The sequence below is a fragment of the Phragmites australis genome, chromosome 5 (assembly GCF_958298935.1).
Source record: "Phragmites australis chromosome 5, lpPhrAust1.1, whole genome shotgun sequence".
Taxonomy (NCBI): domain Eukaryota; kingdom Viridiplantae; phylum Streptophyta; class Magnoliopsida; order Poales; family Poaceae; genus Phragmites; species Phragmites australis.
The window spans coordinates 23,591,116-23,614,528 of record NC_084925.1 but is presented as its reverse complement, the minus strand read 5'-3'; the positions used below and the strand labels follow the sequence as shown (position 1 = coordinate 23,614,528).

Here is a 23,413-nt window from a genome sequence, read left to right as displayed (position 1 = left end):
TGGTGATCCATCCCAATTTAGGGTTGTTCGTTGGTAAGGAACCCTAACTTGCTTGGATGCAATTTGTTCTGGGAGATAGATCTGCTACCTGCTTTGTGAGCTATCAAATCCAACTTTTCCAAAAAGGAAGAAGGATTGGGTGTTCAACTTGGCACCCATGCCCAATGCTAAGTCCAACCCTGTAATTTGTCCTATGTAGGAGAGATTGGTGATTTTTTTCCTCTGGAGTCCCAATCTTTACAATTTTATACAGCAAATTGAGTGACTTACTGCTTCTCGATGTCAATGGTATCTTTTTCTGCTTGTGGGTGGAGTCAGGGATTACTCATTTCTCCTACAATTAGATATATACTCTGTTCTCTTTTGATACCACGTATGATATGGAGCAGCCAGATATATGTTTTACTCTGTTGTTTATAAGTCGCTAGACAGTAACACACAATTACTTGGAATGGTTGCTCTTAATATACCTGCTTGATGATGAAAATAAGTTCATAAGCCTAAGTCATTTTGTATTTTACATGGCCTAAGTTTCTTTCCTGACTGTAGGTGATTATACTTGCATAAAATGGATGCTACTGCTGGCTAATTGCGATCCGAATTTATATGGACATAGGCATGCATCTCTGTCTCCCTCTCTCTCAAAAAATTCCTGGCAGCTGCAATTTTCTTCCTGCTAACAGATTATGTTCATATGTTTCATTATTTCTTTAGATATTGGGGCCATGTGTAAGGGCGGAAACTGTTTCTACCTCGTCAATAAGGAGAGTACTGCTGATTCTATCAGGAAAACCCATTCCACAGTCTCTCACTATCGGATGGCATTTGATACAGCAACAATAACGAAAACAGAGACATCAAAGTTGAACAACCTCATTTCGGCATCATTCAAACCCTTGTCTCTGACCATTCCCATAGGCGATGGATTCCATGAATCCTTCCCTTTGAGCCATTGCCATTTATAGTAGAGAAGGTCTATACGTAACCCAAGGATTTTTATTCCTATTGGTTAACAAAGGGAGGCAAACATTGAGGTGCTTTCTGCTGCATCTCATGATGCTTGCATTTGTTGGGTCGCAAGAACAGTTTGTTGAATCATAGATGTGCTCCCGTGCTAGAATGCAGCTCAAGCCTCCAACAAGGCCCAAGCTTTATTCAGGGCTTATGCCCCAAGCGGAACGCGATCCATACCGTGCTCTAATACCAGGCTTGCCTGAAGACTTGGCAAAGATATGTCTTGCCCTTGTTCCTCGTAGTCACTTCCCTGTCATGGGTGCAGTTTCCAAGAGGTGGATGTCATTCCTTGAGAGCAAGGAATTAATAGCTGTAAGGAAGGAAGTCGGGAAGCTTGAGGAGATGGTGTATGTCTTGACTGCAGATGCTGGTGTGAAGGGGCCTCCTCATTGGGAGGTTTTGGGGAGTTCAGGGCAAAAGCATAGTCCTCTTCCGCGTATGCCTGGAGCAACCAAAGCTGGGTTTGGTGTGGTTGTTCTTGATGGGAAGCTCGTCGTTATTGCTGGCTATGCTGCTGGCCATGGGAAGACCTGTGTTTCCGACGAGGTTTACCAATATGATTCTTTCCTCAACAGGTATGCTTGGATCCTCATATGCATCAATAAAGTTCTTATGAGAGGGTAGAGTATGTTAAATCGGAAGTGATCTTATTAATATCATAAAGTTCAAAGGCTAAACCAGCATATTGAAGGAATCCTAATACATTCAATAGAAACTCATTGGTGCTGATATTATTGAAGTGCAGATTATTAATTAAGGTCACACCATTTTAAATTATCAGGCTTATTTACTTGAGAGAATTCCTTATTTGCCATTAGAAGATAAGGTGATTGCTTATGCCACTCCACAAAATGAATTTCCTTATTTTTCACTGCTTTTAATTTTCATTCTTTCCTCGCCACTTTCATCCATTTTACCCATAAAAAAGACATATTTGCCCTTGGGTAGCCACCGACAGTTAATCGAAGTTTAGGGCTATTTAGAGAGTGAATCATAGAATGTGATGTACTAAAGAGTTGTAAAAAAATTCTTTGCTTCCATAGAGTTTTTGAACGCTAAATTTGGATGAATAAATCAGGAGATATGAATTTTTAAGATCGTATTGTTTTCCAATATTTGTGACTATGATTAGGCATAGCAAAGGCCAGAATTAATTTTTGTGGTGAATACCGAAGCTGTAGAAGATTTTGTGTAGATAATTTTAATGTGCGTGTTTGTTGTGTTTACTGTTGTAGAAAAATAGATATGAAAATAACAAGGTGAATTGTCATAAATTCATATCTCCTGATTTATTCATTCAAATTCAGCGTTCAAAAACGCTATGAAAGCATAAAGAATTTTTTTACAACTCTCCAGTACATCACATTCTATGATTCGGTCTAATATGTCTTTTTTATAGGTAAAATAGATGAATGTGGCGAGGAAGGAATGAAAATTAGAAATAGTGACAAATAAAGAAGTTTATTTTGTGGCGTGGAAAATAGAGAATCACCTTATCTTCTAATGGCAAATAAGGAATTCTCTCTATTTACTTTATGCTCTCATTCCCCAGGTGGACTGTGCTTGCTAAGATGAATGTGGCTCGTTGCGACTTCGCCTGTGCAGAGGTCAATGGGGTGATATATGTTGCTGGTGGATTTGGTCCAAACGGTGATAGTTTATCTAGCGTTGAAGTTTATGACCCAGAACAGAATAAATGGGCATTGATTGAGAGCCTACGTAGGCCAAGGTGGGGTTGCTTTGGGTGCAGCTTTGAAGGAAAGCTTTATGTCATGGGTGGCCGTTCAAGCTTCACCATTGGCAACTCTCGTTTTGTTGATGTGTACAATCCTAATAACCATGCCTGGGGTGAGGTCAAGAATGGCTGTGTGATGGTCACGGCTCATGCTGTTCTTGGCGAGAAGCTCTTCTGCATGGAGTGGAAGAACCAGAGGTCTCTAGCGGTTTTCAACCCAGCTGATAATTCGTGGCAGAAGATCCCAGTGCCTCTTACAGGTAGTTCGAGCACTTGTTTTTCTTTTGGGATACATGACGACAAGCTGCTGCTTTTCCCACTAGTGGAAGAGCCTGGGTATCAGACATTGATGTACGATCCCACTGCACCGACGGGATCTGAATGGTGCACATCTAAGTTCAAGCCATCAGGATCATGCCTGTGCAGTGTGACCATCAAAGCCTGATGCCCTGGAGTGCGCCTGTGTAGCGACTTACCATCCTCACGGGATGTCACTGCTTGCCTTCCCTTTCAGAGTCAGATGAGGCTGCCTTTAGTCTCATGTGCACTCTTGTTTGCTTAAAATTTTATCCACCTGTTGCACTCTTAAATAATAGGATATTTATGCTGCAGTTGATTGAATTGCCGAATCGTCAAACCCACATCTTGCCAACGGACAGATGATGTGACCAAGGCCGCAATCATATCAATTCCACAACGAGATGTTTACGTGCCACATTATTTTCAATTTGCGGAAGATGTAAAAGCTGAGCCAAATTTAGTGAATTTCAGCATGCAAAATATATATATTCATAAAGTTGGTGAAGTTTTCTTTCTAATGGATCAAACAGTGCATGATTTGATATATTCTATGAAGAAATGAGCTATTTTGAACGAAGATTGCACAAGCTGTAAAAAACATCACGCGAGAGTTTGCAAAGATGATGAATCTATGACTTATATGGGGTGAATTTGTGTGGTCTCAAGAGTTTCGAAAGGCTTGGATGGCTTCCATATCTGCTTATACACGAAGTTGGATGTAATTCACACAAGAAAATGAAAGATACGAAGAAGATATGAAGTTGATTCGGATTAGGCTCATCACAACTAGATATGCATTGAGTCAAAAGTCCATAAAACGTGCACACGGAACGCGTTTTGTATGTACAAGTACTTGTTGGAAAGCTTACTTCAATGCCCACGTGATAGTTCTAGACCCAGCTTCAATTTCCTTTCGGATGTGAGAGCAACAATATGACGGTTCTACAATTATGTTTCCTGTTTTTGAGTTCATGTAACCTTTCGAGTTTGTTTTCTATTTTAGAAGTCGTAGAGTCTTTATATATAATGTTAAGGTCACGTCAATGTAAGGGGGGAGTTGATTATGAATTGAGTTATACCATGATGGCTTTAGGATAGATCTCTGTTATCAAGTTTGTAAGTTCTTGTTAAAAACTTTGCATCTACCAAGCAAAATTGTGTGTTTGTTCTTAGTTTGTGGATCAAGATGTTCTTGGGTCGCATGCTGAATCCTTGTGATTCTTCCTACTAGCTCGTGTTCAATCTAGATCACGAGTTGGTGGTGTTCTTCGATGCGGTATTGCATTTGTACTTCAGATTGCAATGTTTTGCAAGTTATCTCCGTATCTTTGCAAGTCTTTACTGAAGTTTACTCAAGGCATGTCTAGCGGTGACGAGCCTAATCCAAATTAACTTCATATCTTCATATCTTTTGTTTCCTTGTTTGAACTGCATCCAAATTCGTGTATAACCAAATATGGAAGTCATCCAAGCCTTTGGAAACTCTTAAGACCACATAGATTCATCCAAATATGCCATATAAGCCATGGATTCATCATCTTTGCAAACTCTCGCGCAACGTTTTTTACGGTATGTGCAGTTTTCGTTCAAAATAGCATATCTCTTCATAGAATATTCCAAATCATGCACCAATTGATCCGTTAGAAAGAAGACTTCACCAGCTTTATGAATATGTATATTTTGCATGCTGGAATTCACTAAATTTGGCTCAAGTTTTACATCTTCTCTGAACTAAAAATAATGTGGCACATAGACATCTCGAACACGGAGTTGTGAAATTGATACGATTGCAGCCTTGGTCACATCATCCTTCCCTCCTTTGAAACGAAGCCATCCACGGCTTCATGGTTTCTTCATAAGCTCCATCCACTTGTTGATAAGTAAGAGACTCGTGTGTTTGATTTTTGGCTTCTTCACATATTTTCCTCTCCATCAATCTTTTCTCACGGTCAACAACAAATTGTTGTGTGTCTAATACCTATGTTCCGACCATAACGAAGGGATTCATGTCAAGAAAGCACAAAAACGGCTGCCACATTCCTAATGATACATGAATAAATGTAACCTCAAATTTGTAATATTTGTAATATTTAATTAAGTCTGAATTTCAATGTAACCTCAAATTTGTAATATTCAGTTCAGTTTGAATTTCAATGTAAACTCAAATTTTTAATATTTGTAATATTCAGTTAAGTTTGAATTTCAATGTAATCTCAAATTTGTGATATGTTTGCAAGAGAATACGGCTACCAAATCCTGACTTTGCTTTAGGATGCAGCCAGTATACAGGTAAATCCCTTAGAGGGATGAGCACATTAGTGATGGGTGAGAACTTCACTTGTCAGTAAAGATATATATAGTGACGGGTTAATTTACCACCCATCACTAATTATCGAATAGTCATTAGTGACGGGTAAGAACTTCATGCGTTAGTAAAAATATATATAGTGATGGGTTAATTTACCACCCGTCACTAATGATTGAATCCCAGGACGGAGAGACCCGGTCATTAGTGATGGGTCGTATCTATAACCCGTCACTAATTATATGTTTATAAATAACGGGCCTGGGAACCCTAGGCTCTGATTTACACATCATAAGCTTCCTCCTCGCCGCCACACCCACCGCCATGCTCCTCTAATCCAGTGTCATTTATGGCCGCCAACGACAAGGACCTGGTCTCGTAGTCCTCGGTGCCAGCCCCCGACGATGAATACATCGATTAGAACCTCTTGATGGTGGAGGCGGAGGAGGAGTATGAGAAGGAGAAAGCGATTGCCAACGACGAGGCGATCGCTCACGCCGTCCATGAGGAGGAACTCATCAGCGAAGCCGAGGGAACGGCGGAGGCCATCGTCAATGACGATGCCACCGCACACCTCTTGGCGAAGGAGGTGGAGATGGGCGGTGACTCTAACACTGATGACGGCGAGGAGGAGGATGAGGAGATGGGTGGTGACTCTGACACCGACGACGAGGAGGAGGAGGAGGAGATGGGCGATGACTCAGACATGACCGATGACGACGACGATGAGGAGGATGAGGAGATGGGCGGTGACTCCGATATGACAGACGGCGACATGAGGAGGAGGAGGAGGATGAGGAGATGTGTGACTCTGACATGACCGGCGAGGACGAGGAGGAGGAGGAGGAGGAGATGGCCAATGCCGGTGGTGACTCCTCGATGACAATCGTAGTTCATTACTTACCTAGGTTTATGGTGGTAATCCGAATTTAGCAATTTGGATTTAGCACCCTTCTTTTATAGTCTAGATGGGTATTTTTTGTGTAATCCAGACCTTCTTTTGTAGTGATGAACTTACTTATCCCAAATTAATGAAAAGGTCAGTTAATTGGCAAGTGTGTTAAATTGAGAATGCAAGTGAGACAGCTAATTGAGTACATTTTTCTCATCATCCGATTATCCTGCTGCCAAATCCTGACTTTACTTCAAGATGCAGTCAGTATACATGTAAATAGAGGGATGATCACTTTAGTGAAGGGTGATAACGTCATGCGTCACTAAAGAGGTCATTAGTGACAGGTGAATTTACCACCCGTCACTAATTACCAAGTCCCAGTGACGGGGTGGTAAATCCACCCATCATTGTGACCCGATCATTAGTGACAGGTGGTAAATTCATCCGTCACTAATGATATATTTATAAATAACGGGTACAGGAACCCTAGCCTCTGATTTTTCCTAAGTCCCGCCGCACCCGTTGCCCATTCCTCCTCGCCTCCTTCTCTTGGTCATCCCTGAGGCCGCTGCTGTCTCCCTGCCATCCTCATCCCCCTCCCCGACGCCGTCTTCCCCTACACCTTCATCCCCGACTACCCCGATGACGAGGAGCCCACAACGTCGTTGCCTGCTCCCTGACGAGCACCCTGATGCCGAGGAGCCCGCGCCACCATGCTCTACGCCACCATCATCCTCATCCGTCGAGGTAGGCCTTCCGTCGTCTCCTCCTCGCTGACGCCTACCGCCTTCGTCCTTATCCGCCATTGTGAGTTACTTATGTGCATTCTGCCATACTTTGTGTGCCAGGGGTGAATGCAAATGGTATGTCGAATTATATTACTCGATGATGACAACGGCTAAGTGAGGTTGTGTGTGACAGCGTAGTCTACTTAGGTGTGACAATATGAACTTAGCAGTTTAGCACAGATGAATTAGGTGCACTGTTATCTTACCCATTTAACACTTACTATTGAATACTTAAACTCTATGTGTTCCTAATGTTGACCCTTGAGTTGCAATTTCTATGTAGTATTTACGGTAATATAGGAGATAGAGGATATGAGAATCAATGGTTAGCAGTTTAGCACAACCATGTAGAGTTTTTGCTTTTCAATATGCATAAATATGGAGGCTGCAGTGCATGCTGTTCTTAGAAATGATATGAGAATTAAGAGTATACTGTCACACATACCGATGATATGAGATAGCCAATTTGGCGTTTGGATGGTGACATCAGTCGTAACCCGCTTTCTGAGAGTAAAACTTGATAACATAAACATGTTCTTGATGTTTATATGCTTGGCATATGCAATTTCCATGTTTACCTATTTTTATTCTTGCTTATGTTCAGTCCTAACATCACACATTAATTTTTATTCTTGTTTATCTGCTGCTATATATTCTTGTCACTAATGTATGCATATTGCACAACAAATTCATGATGGTTAAAATTAAATTTGTAAGAAAATCCCAAAAATAAATTTAGGTTGTGCAACCTATTACGTCGTCTCCCGTTTAGTGTTTGATTATAAATATGACTTGTCAACTCGTCATATTTATAGGAATATGATCCCTATTGTCCATGTACTTACAGTTCAAGGATATGTGGCCCGAATAGTATATTTTTGTGCTCTTGTATGGTTCTAGAGAGAATTTCAGTGGCGTCTCCCTGTTGTTCTCCGGATACACACCCTCTCGGCTCGTTGTCGAGACGTGTATTTGGAGAACAGCGGGGAGGTGCTGCCGAAATTTTCTCCAGAACCGTACAAGAGCATGAAAACCTACTCGGGCCACATATCCTCGAATGAGATTATGACCTATCTTTGCCTATTAAAAATTAGGTAGGATCCTTCGCTTTAGATAAGAAATACATCATATTTTCATAAATTCATATAAAAGTGAATATAGTTACTAGGACTTATACAATTGTATCTGCATATTCGTATCTACTAGATGTCTGCCAACGAGTCATTGGGATCCTCTGATGAAGCACAAACTCCCAGTCAAACGTCTGTGCAACCAACTCCTAATGGAGCAATAGTACAAAAGGCAAGGGCACAAGCAAAGTGGCCAACTGAAAAGATTACCGTCATGGAAATCGATGATGATAGCGTGCCTATGGAGAAGAAGGCCCTGCAGATGTTGCGGAGGCTCGCATGCCTTAATGCTCAGGAGAGGGTGCCATTGACCCTTCAGAAGTTCGGTGAGCTCACTATGGATCAAAAGAACGTCTTGTTCAATGATGGTGTCAATATGTTTCTGAAGTTCCCGGAAAACATGAAGGCGAAGGCTTGCAGAGCTGCTATGAAATGATCGCCAAACTTTGGAGAAGCTACAAGAGCAAGCTTGTGAACGAGTATATGGCGGAAGAGTTGGAGCCCTTCAGCAAGTACTCATATATTAAAAGAGAGGATTGGGAAGCTTTTGTGGTGTTGAAGAGCTCTGAGATGTTGCAAACAGAGAGTTCAGCAAAGAAGCAGGTTCAGACAAAGAACAAGCAGAATCACAACCTGGGCACAGGCGGGTACGTGGGGAAAAAGATAAATGGCAGGCGAAGGATGCAAAGTTAGCCAATGAAGGCTGCAAGAATCCTTGGTTGTAATTCAACGAGGGGTACGCTGTCAGATAGTGGAGAAATCACCTTCAAATCTAGCGAAACCGAAACAGTCACTCAAAAGGTGAAAGAAATAGCAACCTTCTCCTCTGAAGGTTCATTCACCGGGGTCAGGGAATATGATGTGCCCTCCACTGCACTGGGAAACCCTAAGCACCTAAGTCGCGTTCGAGGCGTGTCCAGTTCCCAAGGCTGGAAGTTAGGCTTCCCCGGACACGTCGGGATGTACAAGAAGAGGAAGAGGTCGGTCCCAATAGATGTGGAAGTATTGACCCAGTCAATCAGGAAGATCATTTATCAAGATGCCCTGCAAAGGTTTGCGGCACAAGGAGTCGTAATTCCTAGTGCACTAGCGGGTGGTAGCCTCATTGATGGACACAAGAGTAATCAAGCCTCCGGGGAAGTTGAACAACCTGTCTTCTCTCCATCTGTGGAGCTCGATACCATAGACCTTATCAATGGGCCCACGCTGTGCTCGCTGGTCATAAGACCTAGAGGCTACTATTGAGGTTGCAAAGGGCCAGATGCATCCAAATGTCCAGGTATTACATACGGTCCTGATACATTATGGCTATGCCGTGGTCTTCGTGAATTTTGTATATGCCAATGTCATGGACATAGATTTGCCCGTCCCCCCCCCCCCAATGATGAGATCCAAAAACAGAATCAAGCTCGTCTTCAAAGGATCCAATAGAAGAGAGGGGACATCATGGTGCACACGGTATCTAGGAGCGATCCGCCTGGACGTTCAAGTTCCCCACCCCAACCTTAGCCTCGAGATGCGCTAGTTGTGTCGCCCTTGCCCACTCTGTCATCTACAGTTAAGCAACCTGTGGGTAGCCCAGAGAAGAAGAAGAAGCCTTTGCCCACTTCGCCATCTACAAGTAAGCAACCTAAGGGCAGCCAAGAGAAGAAGAAGAAGTTCAGGCCAGGGTCCAAGAAGCAGCTACCAAAGAAATCCAAGTCCTCTGGTAAGGACTCAATCGCCGAGAAGCGTTGGATAGGGGAAGCTTGGACTAAGAAAAACCCAAAATTCAAGCTTGGTAAGCCCTTGCTGCCGGCAGATCCACTTCGACGGGTGGGACAACCTTGTGTTGAGTTGCATAATTAGTACCTACAAGGTTGTAGAGAGAAGAAGGTTTCCATTGTCTTATATTACCAAAATCGTCACTTCTTGACTGGGGACGGCTACTTCCTCATGGGCTTCAACGACTTATACGACCTCTTCAACCCCAGTAGCCTGGACGTGGGGTTCTTACGATGCTTTACATTATAAGTCCTTTCAAACTAGACGTTCATTAATTATTACCAGTAAATTCTTCAATCTAACTAATTTCTTATCTGTAGACACTTGATACAAGAATCGAGGAAGAAGGAGCCCTTCGGATTCCTTGACCCCCAAAATGTGACGATTTCTTTGATGGAACAACAAAGGAAATTCGTTGTGGAATATATGGCTAGGGCAATGAGCCACTTTTTGAAGAGGGACTACCTGATGGCCGCCCATAACACGGGTGGTCATTGGATCTTACTAGTCATTGCCCCCAAGTGGAACTTGGTCTGGTACCTCGATTCATCAAGACCAGTGGTGGGACCTAACGGTGAACAGGAACAATGTGACTATACTTTCACCAAACAAATCCTTTACGAGTAAGATCTTCATGACTTAGGTTACATATTGAACTTTTCAAACTTACACCAAATGTTAAGTATTAGATCCCTCTTCGCATGTAGGGTTTTTGACATATATATGTGATGTGATCCAAAATACGATCCGAATGAGCCCCGCACACTAACACATAAGATTGTCTTCACAGTAAGTGCTAGCAGACATATTTGCAAATACTCTACTACTATATTTTTTCTTTCGAACTGACGGTTTCTTCCCTCTCTAGTGTCACCAACAACCACCGGGCAACTCCTGTGGATTCTACGTTGCATGTCACATGCTGCTATTCATGGTAGTAAAGGATATGAAATTCCCAGATGTAAGATAATTGCATAGTCTTTTCATAGCTGATTTTATTCATTACAAATATCCGATGATAAAATGATTTTGCTCACGCTAATTACATACTTTTTTCATAACTACTTTCATTCAACAGGAATTCAGCTTACCGGACGGCAACATCGAGGAGTCTGCACTCTCTAACATTCGAGCACGGATCATCTCGTTCTTAATGACTGAAATCGTCTCTTCGAAAGGTGAGTTCTATTGTAGGGAGGTATGGCTCTGACTTATGTAATTTGTGGTTACACTTTCAACTTATGTAATTTGTAACTATCTTGATGTAATTTGTGGTTGCACTTTTAACTTATGTAATTCGATGTTGCACTTTCGACTTATATAATCCGAGCTCTTGATGTGGACTTGCATCGTTGTACGTTTTGAGGACTTTTGATTATGTAATTTGTGGTTGCATATCTCGTGACTTGGTCCCTACAATGTGGGTATATATCTTGAAATAAATGGTTATTATGGCATGAATGTATCCGGATGTGTCTTATTTGCAGGAAAAGACGGTTGCCAAATCCTGACATTGCTTCAGGATGCAGCCAAGAAAAAGGTAAATCCCTTTGAGGGATAAGAATATTAGTGATGGATGGTAAATTCACCCGTCACTGATAACCGAGTCCCAGTGACGGGTAGCTTTCCAACCTGTCTCTAGAACTCAATCATTAGAGACGGGTTGAAAAGATACCCGTCACTAATGACTCATAACACCCCGCCGTTGATGACTCGGTCACCAGTGACGGGTTGTAGCTACCCGTCATTGGTTCTAGATAATTAGTGACGGGTGGTAAATACACCCGTCACTAATGAATCGGTCACTAGTGACGGGTTGTTGTTAGCACTCGTCACTAATGATAGAGTCCCAGAGACATGTTGAAAATTTACTCGTCACTAATGACTTAGTAACCAATGAAGGGTGGTAACAACCCATCACTGATGACTCAGTCAGTAGTGACGGTTTGTAGTTAACACCCGTCACTAATGACCGAGTCCTAGAGACGGGTTGAAAAACTACCCATCACTGGGATTGATAATTAGTGATGGATGGTAGATACATCCGTCACTAATGACGGTCACAAGGACGGGAAACAGGCCTGCTCAGGTTGAGACGTATTTTAGTGATGGGTCTCAATTATGACCCGTCACTGGTGATTATCATTAGTGACGAGTCTCAATCCGTTACTAATATTTTATCATTAGTGACGCAATAAAAGTGGCGAGTGCCGTAATCAACACTAATGACGGTTATCACCCATCACTAATGTGTTGTTCTGGTATAGTGTGTATAAAGTTTTTTCTTTTTTTGGAACAATAACTCCTATGACCCCAAACTAAATCGATTTTAAACTAAAATACCACCTTAATCCAGGCCCTTGATTGTTACGAGAGAAGTAAGAAAACAAGACGAAACCTTTTGGTGTAAACATTTTCTCAGCAGCTTGTTTTCGGGTGAACTGATTATTGCAAAAAAGAGGGGCGAAGGTACTGGGTTTGATACATATGTAGCCCAATTTTTAAGAGAAAGTCATTGTGGTACATTGAACCTACGGTTTTAATCCGACGTAAAATATGCGGGTAGTGTTGAAACATTGAAGTATATTGCCTACATATGGTCACAATCTTCAGTCATCGTTAGTGGCCTATTTGGTGCCTGAGACTCACAATATATACGGTAATACTAACCTACACTCTAAGATAAAATATGTATTCTATACCCAACATGCATTACTAAGAATAGCACTATGAATTAATGAATTGAAAGTACATGGTCTTCTCAACAATGACCAACGTTAATTATTTTGTTTTAAGTCAGTAATTTGTTTCATCAATCTAGAATGTCCTTTTTTTTAAAAACTCGTAGCCCTTTCGTCCAGATATTTCTCCATTACGACGCATAATCACCATTTGCAAAACCGTGTGAAGCACAGCACTGTACAAACTATCTTACATATCTAAAGCCCAGTAGGGATATAGCCGCCTGATTGGCTGGTTCACTGGGGCTGTCCGATTGCGAGTGGACGGTCAAATGAATGCGTCTACAATATCCCTGTTTCATGACACTTGGAGCGATCTCTCGGTCGGCACAGCTGGTTCCCCAAATCACAAATACCATGTGAAAAGATAAGCAAATGGAGATGAGCTTTATTTTTCTGGAACTATGTCTCTAGGAGATGAGCCAATATCCACACATATATAATAAATCAATATAAGATTGGATAAATCTCCTATATAGACAGTATCTATTTGAAATTGAAATCAATATATCCCAAGTTACTTATATGGAACAAAATAGGGAGCAGCTAGCAATGGTGCACTTAGCATATTGAGACGAAGAACCCAGCATAGCATGTATGTCACACTCAAGATAAAATCTGTAAGAGGAAAAATACTTAATTATTTAGATGGATTACAAAATGTTAGAGAGCAACTCTTAACACTTGAAGCAGCACATTTACCGTAGGAGAACCAGAAAGTGGATACACTTAAGGAAAGGAGTTTCATCACATTGAATAATTAACTACAAGTGCAAAAGATGGATGCTAGTTTACCTATATATGAGCAGGTAAACTGCAGGTATGTCAAAAGGAGGTCAGTTAAGATCAATTGGTACCACCACTGATCCAATGCAAGCTTCTTAAAAGTCAAGTAAAGAAAATCAAATGAAATGGCACATCCCTATATCCATATATTCATGGGTGTATGCATGGGTGCTGGCAAAGCTTGAGGAGCTATACACCCGTTGGGACCGCATCTTCACCCGAGAATTAATTGGCTTATTCCCCAAGGCACAACATCACAACTGGTATCTATTGTTTACGACTTCTGATTGATCCTAATGATGCATGCTAATGATGCATTCCTGTTTACCAATAAAAAAAGGCCCAAAAAAGAATATGATTGAAGCAATCCACATGTGCCAACAAAAAAAATAGAGCCCATTGTTGTGCAGTCACATTAAATTTCCTTTTCATTGCCTAATACATGGATCAAAAATATGTGGAACTGAGAAATAGCGTATGTATAAGAATCGGAGCTTTATCATGCATATATACGGTCACCATATGTATCTGATATAACAAAACAATGAAGTAGCTATTTGAAAAGGAAAATTGTGTAGCTAATCTTATTTCATTATTTGCAAGAAGTAATTAGGTAACAAATGGGAAAAAGAAGACTAACCTGCAAGAACAACAGTAACTGACACTGCCATCATTTTGACAGCCCCATAGCGCACATGAACCATGACACAATGAACAAATGATGAACAATTAGCTCCTCGTTTGTAACCTCCTCTCAAGCTATCCATTCTTCTATTTTAGGGAGATACAACACATCAGACTTACAAAGGCAATAAGCATTGGTGACTAAGCTACCCTACAGCAGAACTACATATTTACATTTGAGCGAGACATGAAATTTTATTTAAAAGTAAAATGTTGCTTTCTGAAGGAAACTTCAGCAGACATAAAAAATACTAATGTGTATTATGTTAGCTCCACTTGTGTACATCTGAAGAGATATTTGACCAGCACTTCAAAGAAGGCATCAAGGGTAAGTATTACTGTCTGAGAGAGATATTTAAAGCAGAATATCCAGCATAAACCATTTAAGAAAGCAGGAATGCAAGAATATATTTGATACCAATGAGACATGTGTGAAAATGAAACATGGCGGATTTGTGTAAATTTTAAGACACTCCTTCAAGATATGAATTGAACTACAACCACTAGAGTGTGATAATCTACCTGTACATGGTGCAACACCCAACATGTTGCTTGACGACATGTTTTTGGCATAACTGGAAATGAAACCAACGATGAAGAATTGTAAAATCTGAAAATGAAGCAAAAATTCAGCCATTGTGTGTCTGTATTCATAAATCATCTCAAATCAAACTATAGTAGCACATATAGATGAAAATAAATATCTTGGTAGCAATAAATATTTTTTAGTCAGTTACAGTCATGACAGCCATAGTACTATAGTTGGCAAAAAGAAAAGCAAAACAAAAGAGGGTTTGACAAATTTGCCTTTCTTCTGTAATCATGTTCATTCAGGCATCACAGTATGCTGTACAAAAACCCCAGTAAACTAGTTTGGCACTTTATCGTTGCTGATTTTGCTCCATTCAAAAGGAATGATAATTGGAAGCAAGAAATCATTCCCTAGGCAGTGATGAATATATGAAGAAAAAAAGGAACTCAAAAAACATATGAATTGAACACTGATCACATACAGAAGACATACTTGACTTCATGTCAACACATTTGATCATACTGATTGAAGATGTTGTCAATATCTGAGTACAGGGTGGATGTTGTAAGTCCATATTCCCACGATCATCAGCGTCCACTAACGACCAAGGTTCTCCTGAAACCAGGATCAATTTGATCAAAGCTTATATACCTTTTCACTAACTTAAACTAATGAATCAATCATGTTAGAGCAACAAATTTTTCAAATTAATAATCACATACGAAATAATACCATGAAAATGGAAGACTACATATCCCCCAATTCAATCACAAGATCATTGCTTCCTTGTTTCACACACTCTGAAAAAATAGCGCACCATAACAAAGCATCATAGTTCAATAAAAACTACAGGTGCAAGGGTGCAATGAGAAGTTTTGGAATTTTGAACAAAAGAATCCTAATTTAGCGGAAATGCAATGTGCATATATTTTTAGATAATAATTAACCATACTAAATCAGGAGGTCTGCAGTTCTGACTGTGAGTTGTAATTACCTCCAAGCTCACTACCAAAACGATTCCTCACAAGACATGTTTACTCCAAAAAATCATAGAACAGAACAAACCTATAGACGGCTTTGATCAAAATTGAACCAGTCTGCATAAGGATTGTAAAATTATCAATGTAATGTTCTGCAATCATACTTGATTTTCATCCCTTTGCTAATCTCTTTGTTTCTAGCCTACTCAAGTACTCAGTCATGATGACCAGTTTGTGATTGTGCACTCAAATCCATAACTTGAAGGTTCCCTAAACAAACAAGAGACCTAGACAAATTTCCTTTACAATGTAACTTAGATAGCAGGAAATATTTCACTAAGTCTTTACAAATGGAATTGAAAAAGAAAGATATGTAGGAAACGGATTACTAAGAAATTGGATCCTCATGCTACCAGTCACAAATGTTGCCCCCTCTTTGTAAAGATTGATGAACTAAGTACTAGGCAATTAACGATACATGCAATCTTATATAGCAGCAAAATGAAATGAGCACAATGAGTTGATGCTTTCTCAGGGAACAAATGAAAACCATTAAACACAAAGAAGAAAAGAGGATGTAGAGGAAAATCTTACAACGAACGAAAAACACCAACAATTAGTGGGACCATGAAGGCTTGGGTTCCCGACGGTAGCGACCCGAGCAGGCAGGTGACAGTGGGGGTGGGGGAGGCGAGGGCTCTAACTTTCCTGGTGCTCCAACATAGCTGCATTGGGGAGGGCGCGGCAGAGGTGCATAGCCAAGGCAGGGAGCAGATGGCATCCACTGCGTGCCGGCGAGGGAACGAAGGAATGAGGAGAGGTGGGCCAGGATGTACATCGGGAAGGCCATAGATGGATCCCACACATGGGGTTCCCGGACGCCACTTCCTCCGGATCGAGCGTCAAGGCGTCCGCGGCCGACCGACACCGCCTCGTGCTCTCCTAGGATGGGGCGGCGAGGAAGCGCCGTAGTCCGGTAGCGCCTATGTCGGCGGAGGCACCGATGGCGGCACTGGCAGAGAGGGCTCACAGAGTTGAGGTGGTTGGGTGACGAGAGTGCACGTAGGATACGGTAGAGTGGGAAGGCGCCAAGCGGCGCGGACACAGAGTCGTAGATCTAGGGTTCTGGGAGGCGAGGAGTCATGGTGGCGGCAAATGGGATGAGAGGAGAGGAAGGGCGGTTGGGCAGCACGAAGGCTAGGAGCCCGACAACGGGTTTTGCTCCTACTGTGATTCCTCCCCGCTGGCATCACAGAGACAAGGGGCGGCGCGAGGAGCAGCGATGGTGGATGCAGAAGGGGACGACAGCATCGAGAAGCGGATGGGGTGGCGGAAGGGACGACACAGCGACAACGGATGCAGAAGGGGACAACAGCGTTGAGAATTAGTGAGCGAGTGGGGGTGTTTTAGTTACCGTTTTGCAAACGATTACCGATCCCCGGCGGTAACCGCGGTTACCGTGATAACCGCTCAGTAATTCGGTGAAATTCGATAGAAACCGGTCGAATTTTGTCAATTTTTTTAGTTTTTTTGAATTTTAAATTTAAGTTTGGTCGGTAACCGCTCGGTTTATAAAAGCGGTGCGGACCGAATCGTCCGGTAACCACGATAAACGAGCGGTTACCGACGATATTTGTAACCGTGTGGGGGAGCGGCCGGAGAGGTTTCTCGAACTCTCACGAAATGGACGCTATAGCACCACATATCGGAAGGCACTAAAATACCGATGCTTCCATCCGATGGTGAAGAACACATGTGCTGACATGGACACGTTTTCGAGAGTGCGACCAGGTTTAGACTAGTAAGAGATGCTTAGCAAGGCATTGCAACCTAACATGGGAGGCCTTCTTCATAATCTCACAGCTTTTAGCTTGAGTAACAACTTTTTTGAAGGTCACATCCCAGCTTCCCTAGGCAATGCTCCATGGTTAAGAAAGATAGGTCTATCATCTAACTACTTCACTGGGCTAATCCCGATCTCCATTGGCAATCTTACTCAGTTGGTGTACCTCGACTTACACGAAAATGGATTTGAGGGTCCCATACCAACCAGCTTGGGAAATATTCCACGCCTCCAAAGGTTGTACCTTAGCCATAACAATCTTCAAGGGTATATACCGTAGAACTTTGGAAACCTTCAACAACTCTTACTGTTGGACCTTAGCCACAACGATCTCCAGGGTAACATAACAAAGATTGGTAACCTTGAACAGCTCGATACTTCATATCTTTCTTGGAATAAGTTTACTGGGCAAATACCTGTTTCTTTGGGCCAATGTTGCGGCTTAGTGAGTATGAAAATGGATCAAAACTTTCTGACAGGAAGTATCCCATCAACTTTTGGCAACCTGACGATCCTGAGCATGCTAAATCTTTCACACAACAACTTGTCAGGGACCATCCCGCAAGCTATGCTACAGCTGTTTCACTTGTGGGTAATCGGGGGCTCTGCGGAGGAGCGATGGATCTCCGAATACCCTCCTGCGCAGCTGTCTCTAAGAAAACAGAGAGAGGATACTATTTGATCGAGAGAGGAAGCTATGATTCAGTTTATAGATGGAAGTTAAAGTAAGGCGGAAGTGGCTGTGATGGTTTTTGACCTGGAGATGGGTGGAGCAGAGAAAAGATTCTTGAAAGAATGTGAAGTGCTGAGAAGCATTCAGCATAGGAATTTTCTTTCCATCGTAACTGCTTGCACGACGGTAGACAATACATGCAGTATTTTTAAAACTTTAGTATATAAGTTTATTTTTTTAATAATAAAAGTACAACTTCCGGTCTCTGCACCAATAAAACATCAAGACATCCATATATACACAACCATTTTTTTTAAAAAAAAGCATTTAAATTCACCTCCTAAAGAACTTAGAGTTAGATGGTCCATACATTCATTCATACTCTTAATTAACTGAGCTAGACTTAGTTTATAAGTTCATGGCCAATGGTAACCTAGACAGATGGTTACATCACGAAGGGGACGAGAAATATGTCACAAACCACTAAGCTTGACTCAGAGATTAAGCATAGCGGTTAATATAGCTGATGCATTGGACTATTTACACCACGACTGTGGAAGGCCCACTATCCATTTTGATCTGAAGCCTAGCAATGTTCTTCTGGATCTGGATGATGATATGAATGCTCTTCTGGCAGACTTCGGTATAGCAAGTTCGAACATTAAAGTGAAAGTTAACAAGTATTTTGGTTATCTCTACAATCTACATGTTGTTTCGAACCTTTAATGTATATATCTGTGTACTGTGATTCAGACGTACGCTCTCGAGTATAAAATATGGATAGAAAGGCGAATTTTTTTGTGCAAACACCCATCCAGTGCAAACATGCAAATAATAAATGTTGTCCCTCCGATCTCCATCCAACGGCGGCAATGAGAGAGCCCAATTCCACCGAGCATATTTTGGATGAAAACCCCCTGCGTGAATCTGCACTTCATGTCTCCTCGTCCCTTCGCTTTCCCGCCTGCGGCGCCCAAACAATTTCCCTTCGTGGGCTTTCTTTCGTGTGACGGCGACGGGATCGATAGCGGCGCTCCGGCGATGGCCTCGATCGAGACGCTCTGGCGACGTCCTAGTTCGTGGCGCTCCGGCGACGGGGCGATGGGGGACCCAGGGGACTTGGTTGCGCGTCCCTGTTCTTGACGCCGAACTCGATCGGGGAGGACACCAGCTCATCCGCCCTACCTGAGGGGACCTGGATTCTGAGCTGCGACCCAAACACCACCTTGCAGCCGCCAACCTTGGCGTCCCCGTGCTCCCGGAGCACGTCAGCAAGGCCGACGCAGGCCGACTCCGGAGCGGCCGCGGGCATATGTGCCCTCCTGAGGCTCCTCTCCGACAAGAATGGAGACAGCGCAGTCGGCCAGCGATTTGCTTGTTCAAGAGGGACTTCTACAGCCATGTCAACCAGAAGCAGACGTTCTGGGTGTACCCAAGCATATTCTACTCTGAAGGCCAGCATCCGCTTGTGCTGAAATTTCCCAGTAGAAAGCAGATACTTTTGCAATCTGGAAAGATTTGCATAATGGCATTAGCTGTTTGCACTTGGGAACTTATGAGAGTTGAGTTGATCTCCTCTGATGGAATAAAAGACTCTTCCTATGGCCATCAGCATTTGCATGCTAATCAGTTTCAGTTTGTTTAGTTTTTAGTTGTGTTCACTGCCATCTAATCTTGCACTGGTTGTGTACTTGTTGGTTGTGTGCTTGACATACTAAGTTATAAACAAGTTATTTGAGTAGTAGGATCTCAATAAATTTCACATCACAGCTTTTCTATAAATGTTTGTTCAAACAGATTGCAGCACCTGGCTCAGATTCCTGATATAATTTAGGCTTCCTTCTTTTTGACAAAGCCGGTTCATATATGCTCACAATTTCAGGATTAATTGAGATAGCTTAGAGATGCTCACAATTTTAGGATTAACCAATTGAACACAATCATCACATATTATACATGAGCAAAGTCACTCAAATTGGTAACAAAATTTATATTGATTACCAATAAGTGTACACATTGATGGACACTGAATTGTACAAACCAAACCAAAATTTATAAGCCATTGTTTGTGCCACAATACTACAGATAATTTACACCAATCAGAGTACACTAAAGTTTCTGCCATAATTTACAAATAAAAGCACACTGCTGAGAAGATGTTGAACTTGGTGTGCTTCAGCATTGCACCACTTTTTGATGTATTCTAGACATCAATCTTGATGATGTACTAAGCTATAAACAAGTTGCTGCACTTTACAACTTGACAATCTTAAACCCTAAACCAGCATGACAACATTCTGTTTGAATTGCCCCATTATATTGTTGCTACACTTTATAACTTGACAATCGTTGTATCTTTCTTTTCTTCTTCCACTGAAGAAAGGAGACAGAAACCAATTAGCAGAAATTGTAATTTGAATCATCAATCACACCTGGGGAAAATTGAAAGGTGCAGAACTAGGGGTGGAAAATGCATAACTGGTATCTGAATTATTCGATATTCATATTCGTCAAAACATGAATATGGATATCTGTATCTGTATTCGTTTCTAAAACAAATATTAAAATGAATATATCCGAATTTATTTTCGAGTTTGGATTCAATGTGGACATCCGAATTGCTTTGAATTCGGATATGAAAATGGATAATATCCGTATCCGCCAATCAGGGAACCAAATTTCGCTAATGTTTTAGAAATTTCAGAGGTGAACAAAATTTATATATTCCAATCCAATCAAATTGGAACAAATTTCAGTCAAACTTGACCAAAAAATTAAATTTCTGACATGAATTTTGAACAAAATTTCTAACTTTTTGGTAATCCAGTAATTCTAAATGTGAACAATTTTTTTGCGCACCAAAATAAAAAAAATATTATCGCTAAAGGTGTAGGATATTTGCATATAACCTGATCGAGTAGATATTTAGATGCGGATTCGGATTCGAACTATCTGATTTTATTCGCATTCGAGGATATTCGGATTTGTATTCATATTCGTATTAAAATATAGATAACAATATGGAAAGTAGACTATTCTATCTGTTTCCATCCCTAGGCAGAACTGGGTCTCTCCAACCAGCTAAGGAAGAGAAGGCAACAAACCCAATGCTGAAGACCGCGAACCCGCCCGCCGAAGAGCACAAACTAGCCAGGTCTCGTTGGAGACGTGGAGCCACAGCACGAACCCGACCGCCAGGGGAGCCACACCGCAGAGGAGGGGGCCGACGGGGGAGTCATGCCACTGAGGAGGAGGCCAACGGGGGATCCACGTCGTGGTGCTTCGAACTTTACCTGGTGGCGCTCAAACCCTAGAGGAATGGGGATTGGGAGATCGCGCGAAGGGGACATTTCAGTGACGGTCGCGAGCGGCAAGACGAATGACCAAGTCACGATAGATTGAAATGGCGCAGGGATTTTCTGCAAAACCTACATGATGGTAAGGGGGATCATACGCTACCGTTGAATACAGATCGGACGGGTGTTTGCACCAAAAATTTCCCCTACATGTAATCAGAAAATCACACATCCTCCTCTGCGTTCGAATTCGTTTCCGCACGGGAAACGTGCACTCGCGACCGCGCGTCACGCATTCTTCATGCGATTGCATGAGATAGGCATACAGTACGACGCATAGATTAGCTAGCTGGGCTGGCAACCTGGGCATATATTAGCCAGGTGACCAGCTTGAGCTTCTCAAGCACCTGTAAACACGCGTCACGCTATACTAGTGAACGTACGTGCAATACTGATCGATATATAGACTGATAGTCATGGCTATCTAACTATAGTGTCAAGGCCGTCCAAATTACGTACCTGCTGTTTCAGCACTCAGTTCCTGATGTCAAAATATATTCTACCACTACTCACAAATAAGCCACGTTTCGTTTCGGACACCATCGCGGTTCTCAAAACTCAATTTTGACTCTTAAATTTTTCGTTATATTATATTTATGAAACATAGCAAAATTATACTATTACAAAGAAACTACTTTTTTGAGAAAAAATTATCCATATCATTATCAAATATTTAATCTCAATGCATAAAACATAATTTGTGATTAAAATTTAGATTGATTGACTGCACACGACCTAAAACATTACTTATTTATGACGAGGGAGTATGTCGCTTAATTTGTACTTGAAGGGTTAATAACCATGTTGTAACAAAAAATCTAAAGGATTTGAGTGTTTGGTTCACTACCAAACATTGCCACAGTTTTTAGCTAGATGTATGGTTCACTGCCACAATCGCGGCTTCCAATAATTTCTTAGTCTACAACCCACATGTCATTGACATATTTCTTTGTCTAACTTTGCAATAGATGTGGCTTCAATTTTGTTTGCCATGCATGGGTTATTTTATTTCTTTGACCACTCAAACCGAACGTGCCCCTTGAACCAGCATAAATAAAACTAGACGGATTAGCGCGTCTATACTACGCCTATTTTTTATTATACAAAGTATGATAAAAGAAGTCTAAAAAAATTAGATTCACCGTTTTTAGACATCTCAATATTTATTTATAAATTTATCAATATTTAATATATTCATTTAATTATAGAGAAAGCAGTGGTACTTTCATGCATGCACATAATTTTAACATGTAGACGATAGTAATACGAAACTAACTAAATTTATTTCATATTTTTTTGAGTTTTAGATATTTTTCTATACATTTTAGATTATTTTAGCTGATTTATCAATATAACTATTATTCATTTCGCTATTTTTCTAAAATTTAAAAAAAAACTATGTGTACATATATATATACGGATACATACATGTATATTTCTATATATACATATACATATACACATATATACGGATACATATATGTATCCATATATACATACACATATGTGGTACCCATATAAACAGTACTAAAATAACTACCCATTAGAATTGCTTCAATTCTTGGCCCTTTAATATATATAATAGATTAGTGGTCAAAGAAATTGAAGGAAAATAACCCATGGAATACTCCAAACACAAGCGAAAGCGCAGAGGAAGGAGGATATATAATGGGTAAAGCTATTAAGAATATAATGCAAAATTCCAGCTCAGAAGAGTGTACGAGGGACTGGAATCCAAATCCTTCTCCAAACAGAGACACCACCGTCTTACTGAAAACAGAGACTCCCGCGGCGCTGACCTCCCTCGAGCAGACGCGCAGAGCTCTCCGAGCTAGCTCGAGCAGCAGAAAAAGGTGGTGGCCGACCATGTCTCTGACGGCGTCGTCG

At 41.4% G+C, this 23,413-nt stretch overlaps 1 protein-coding gene across 2 annotated transcripts; it reads left to right on the top strand.

The window, feature by feature from the left end:
- The first annotated feature begins 969 nt into the window (after positions 1–969).
- On the top strand, positions 970–3,514 carry LOC133918968 (F-box/kelch-repeat protein At1g67480-like). 2 transcript variants are annotated; one of them, XM_062363141.1, is made up of 3 exons: positions 970–1,589; positions 2,567–3,009; positions 3,362–3,514. In XM_062363141.1, exons 1-3 carry the CDS (start codon positions 1,102–1,104, stop codon positions 3,367–3,369), a joined length of 939 nt encoding a protein of 312 aa, XP_062219125.1. In that variant the 5' UTR covers positions 970–1,101; the 3' UTR covers positions 3,370–3,514. The 2 variants fall into 2 exon arrangements, with proteins under 2 accessions (XP_062219125.1, XP_062219124.1); XM_062363140.1 differs by having other exon boundaries at positions 2,567–3,514.
- Positions 3,515–23,413: the final 19,899 nt, after the last annotated feature.

What these genes read in the sequence shown, in the direction of transcription:
- LOC133918968 (XM_062363140.1), top strand. Translation starts at nt 1,102, where the DNA reads ATGTGCTCCCGTGCTAGAATGCAGCTCAAGCCTCCAACAAGGCCCAAG. An exon ending in TATGATTCTTTCCTCAACAG is followed by an intron (nt 1,590 to 2,566) that starts GTATGCTTGGAT and finishes CTCATTCCCCAG; the next exon opens with GTGGACTGTGCTTGCTAAGA.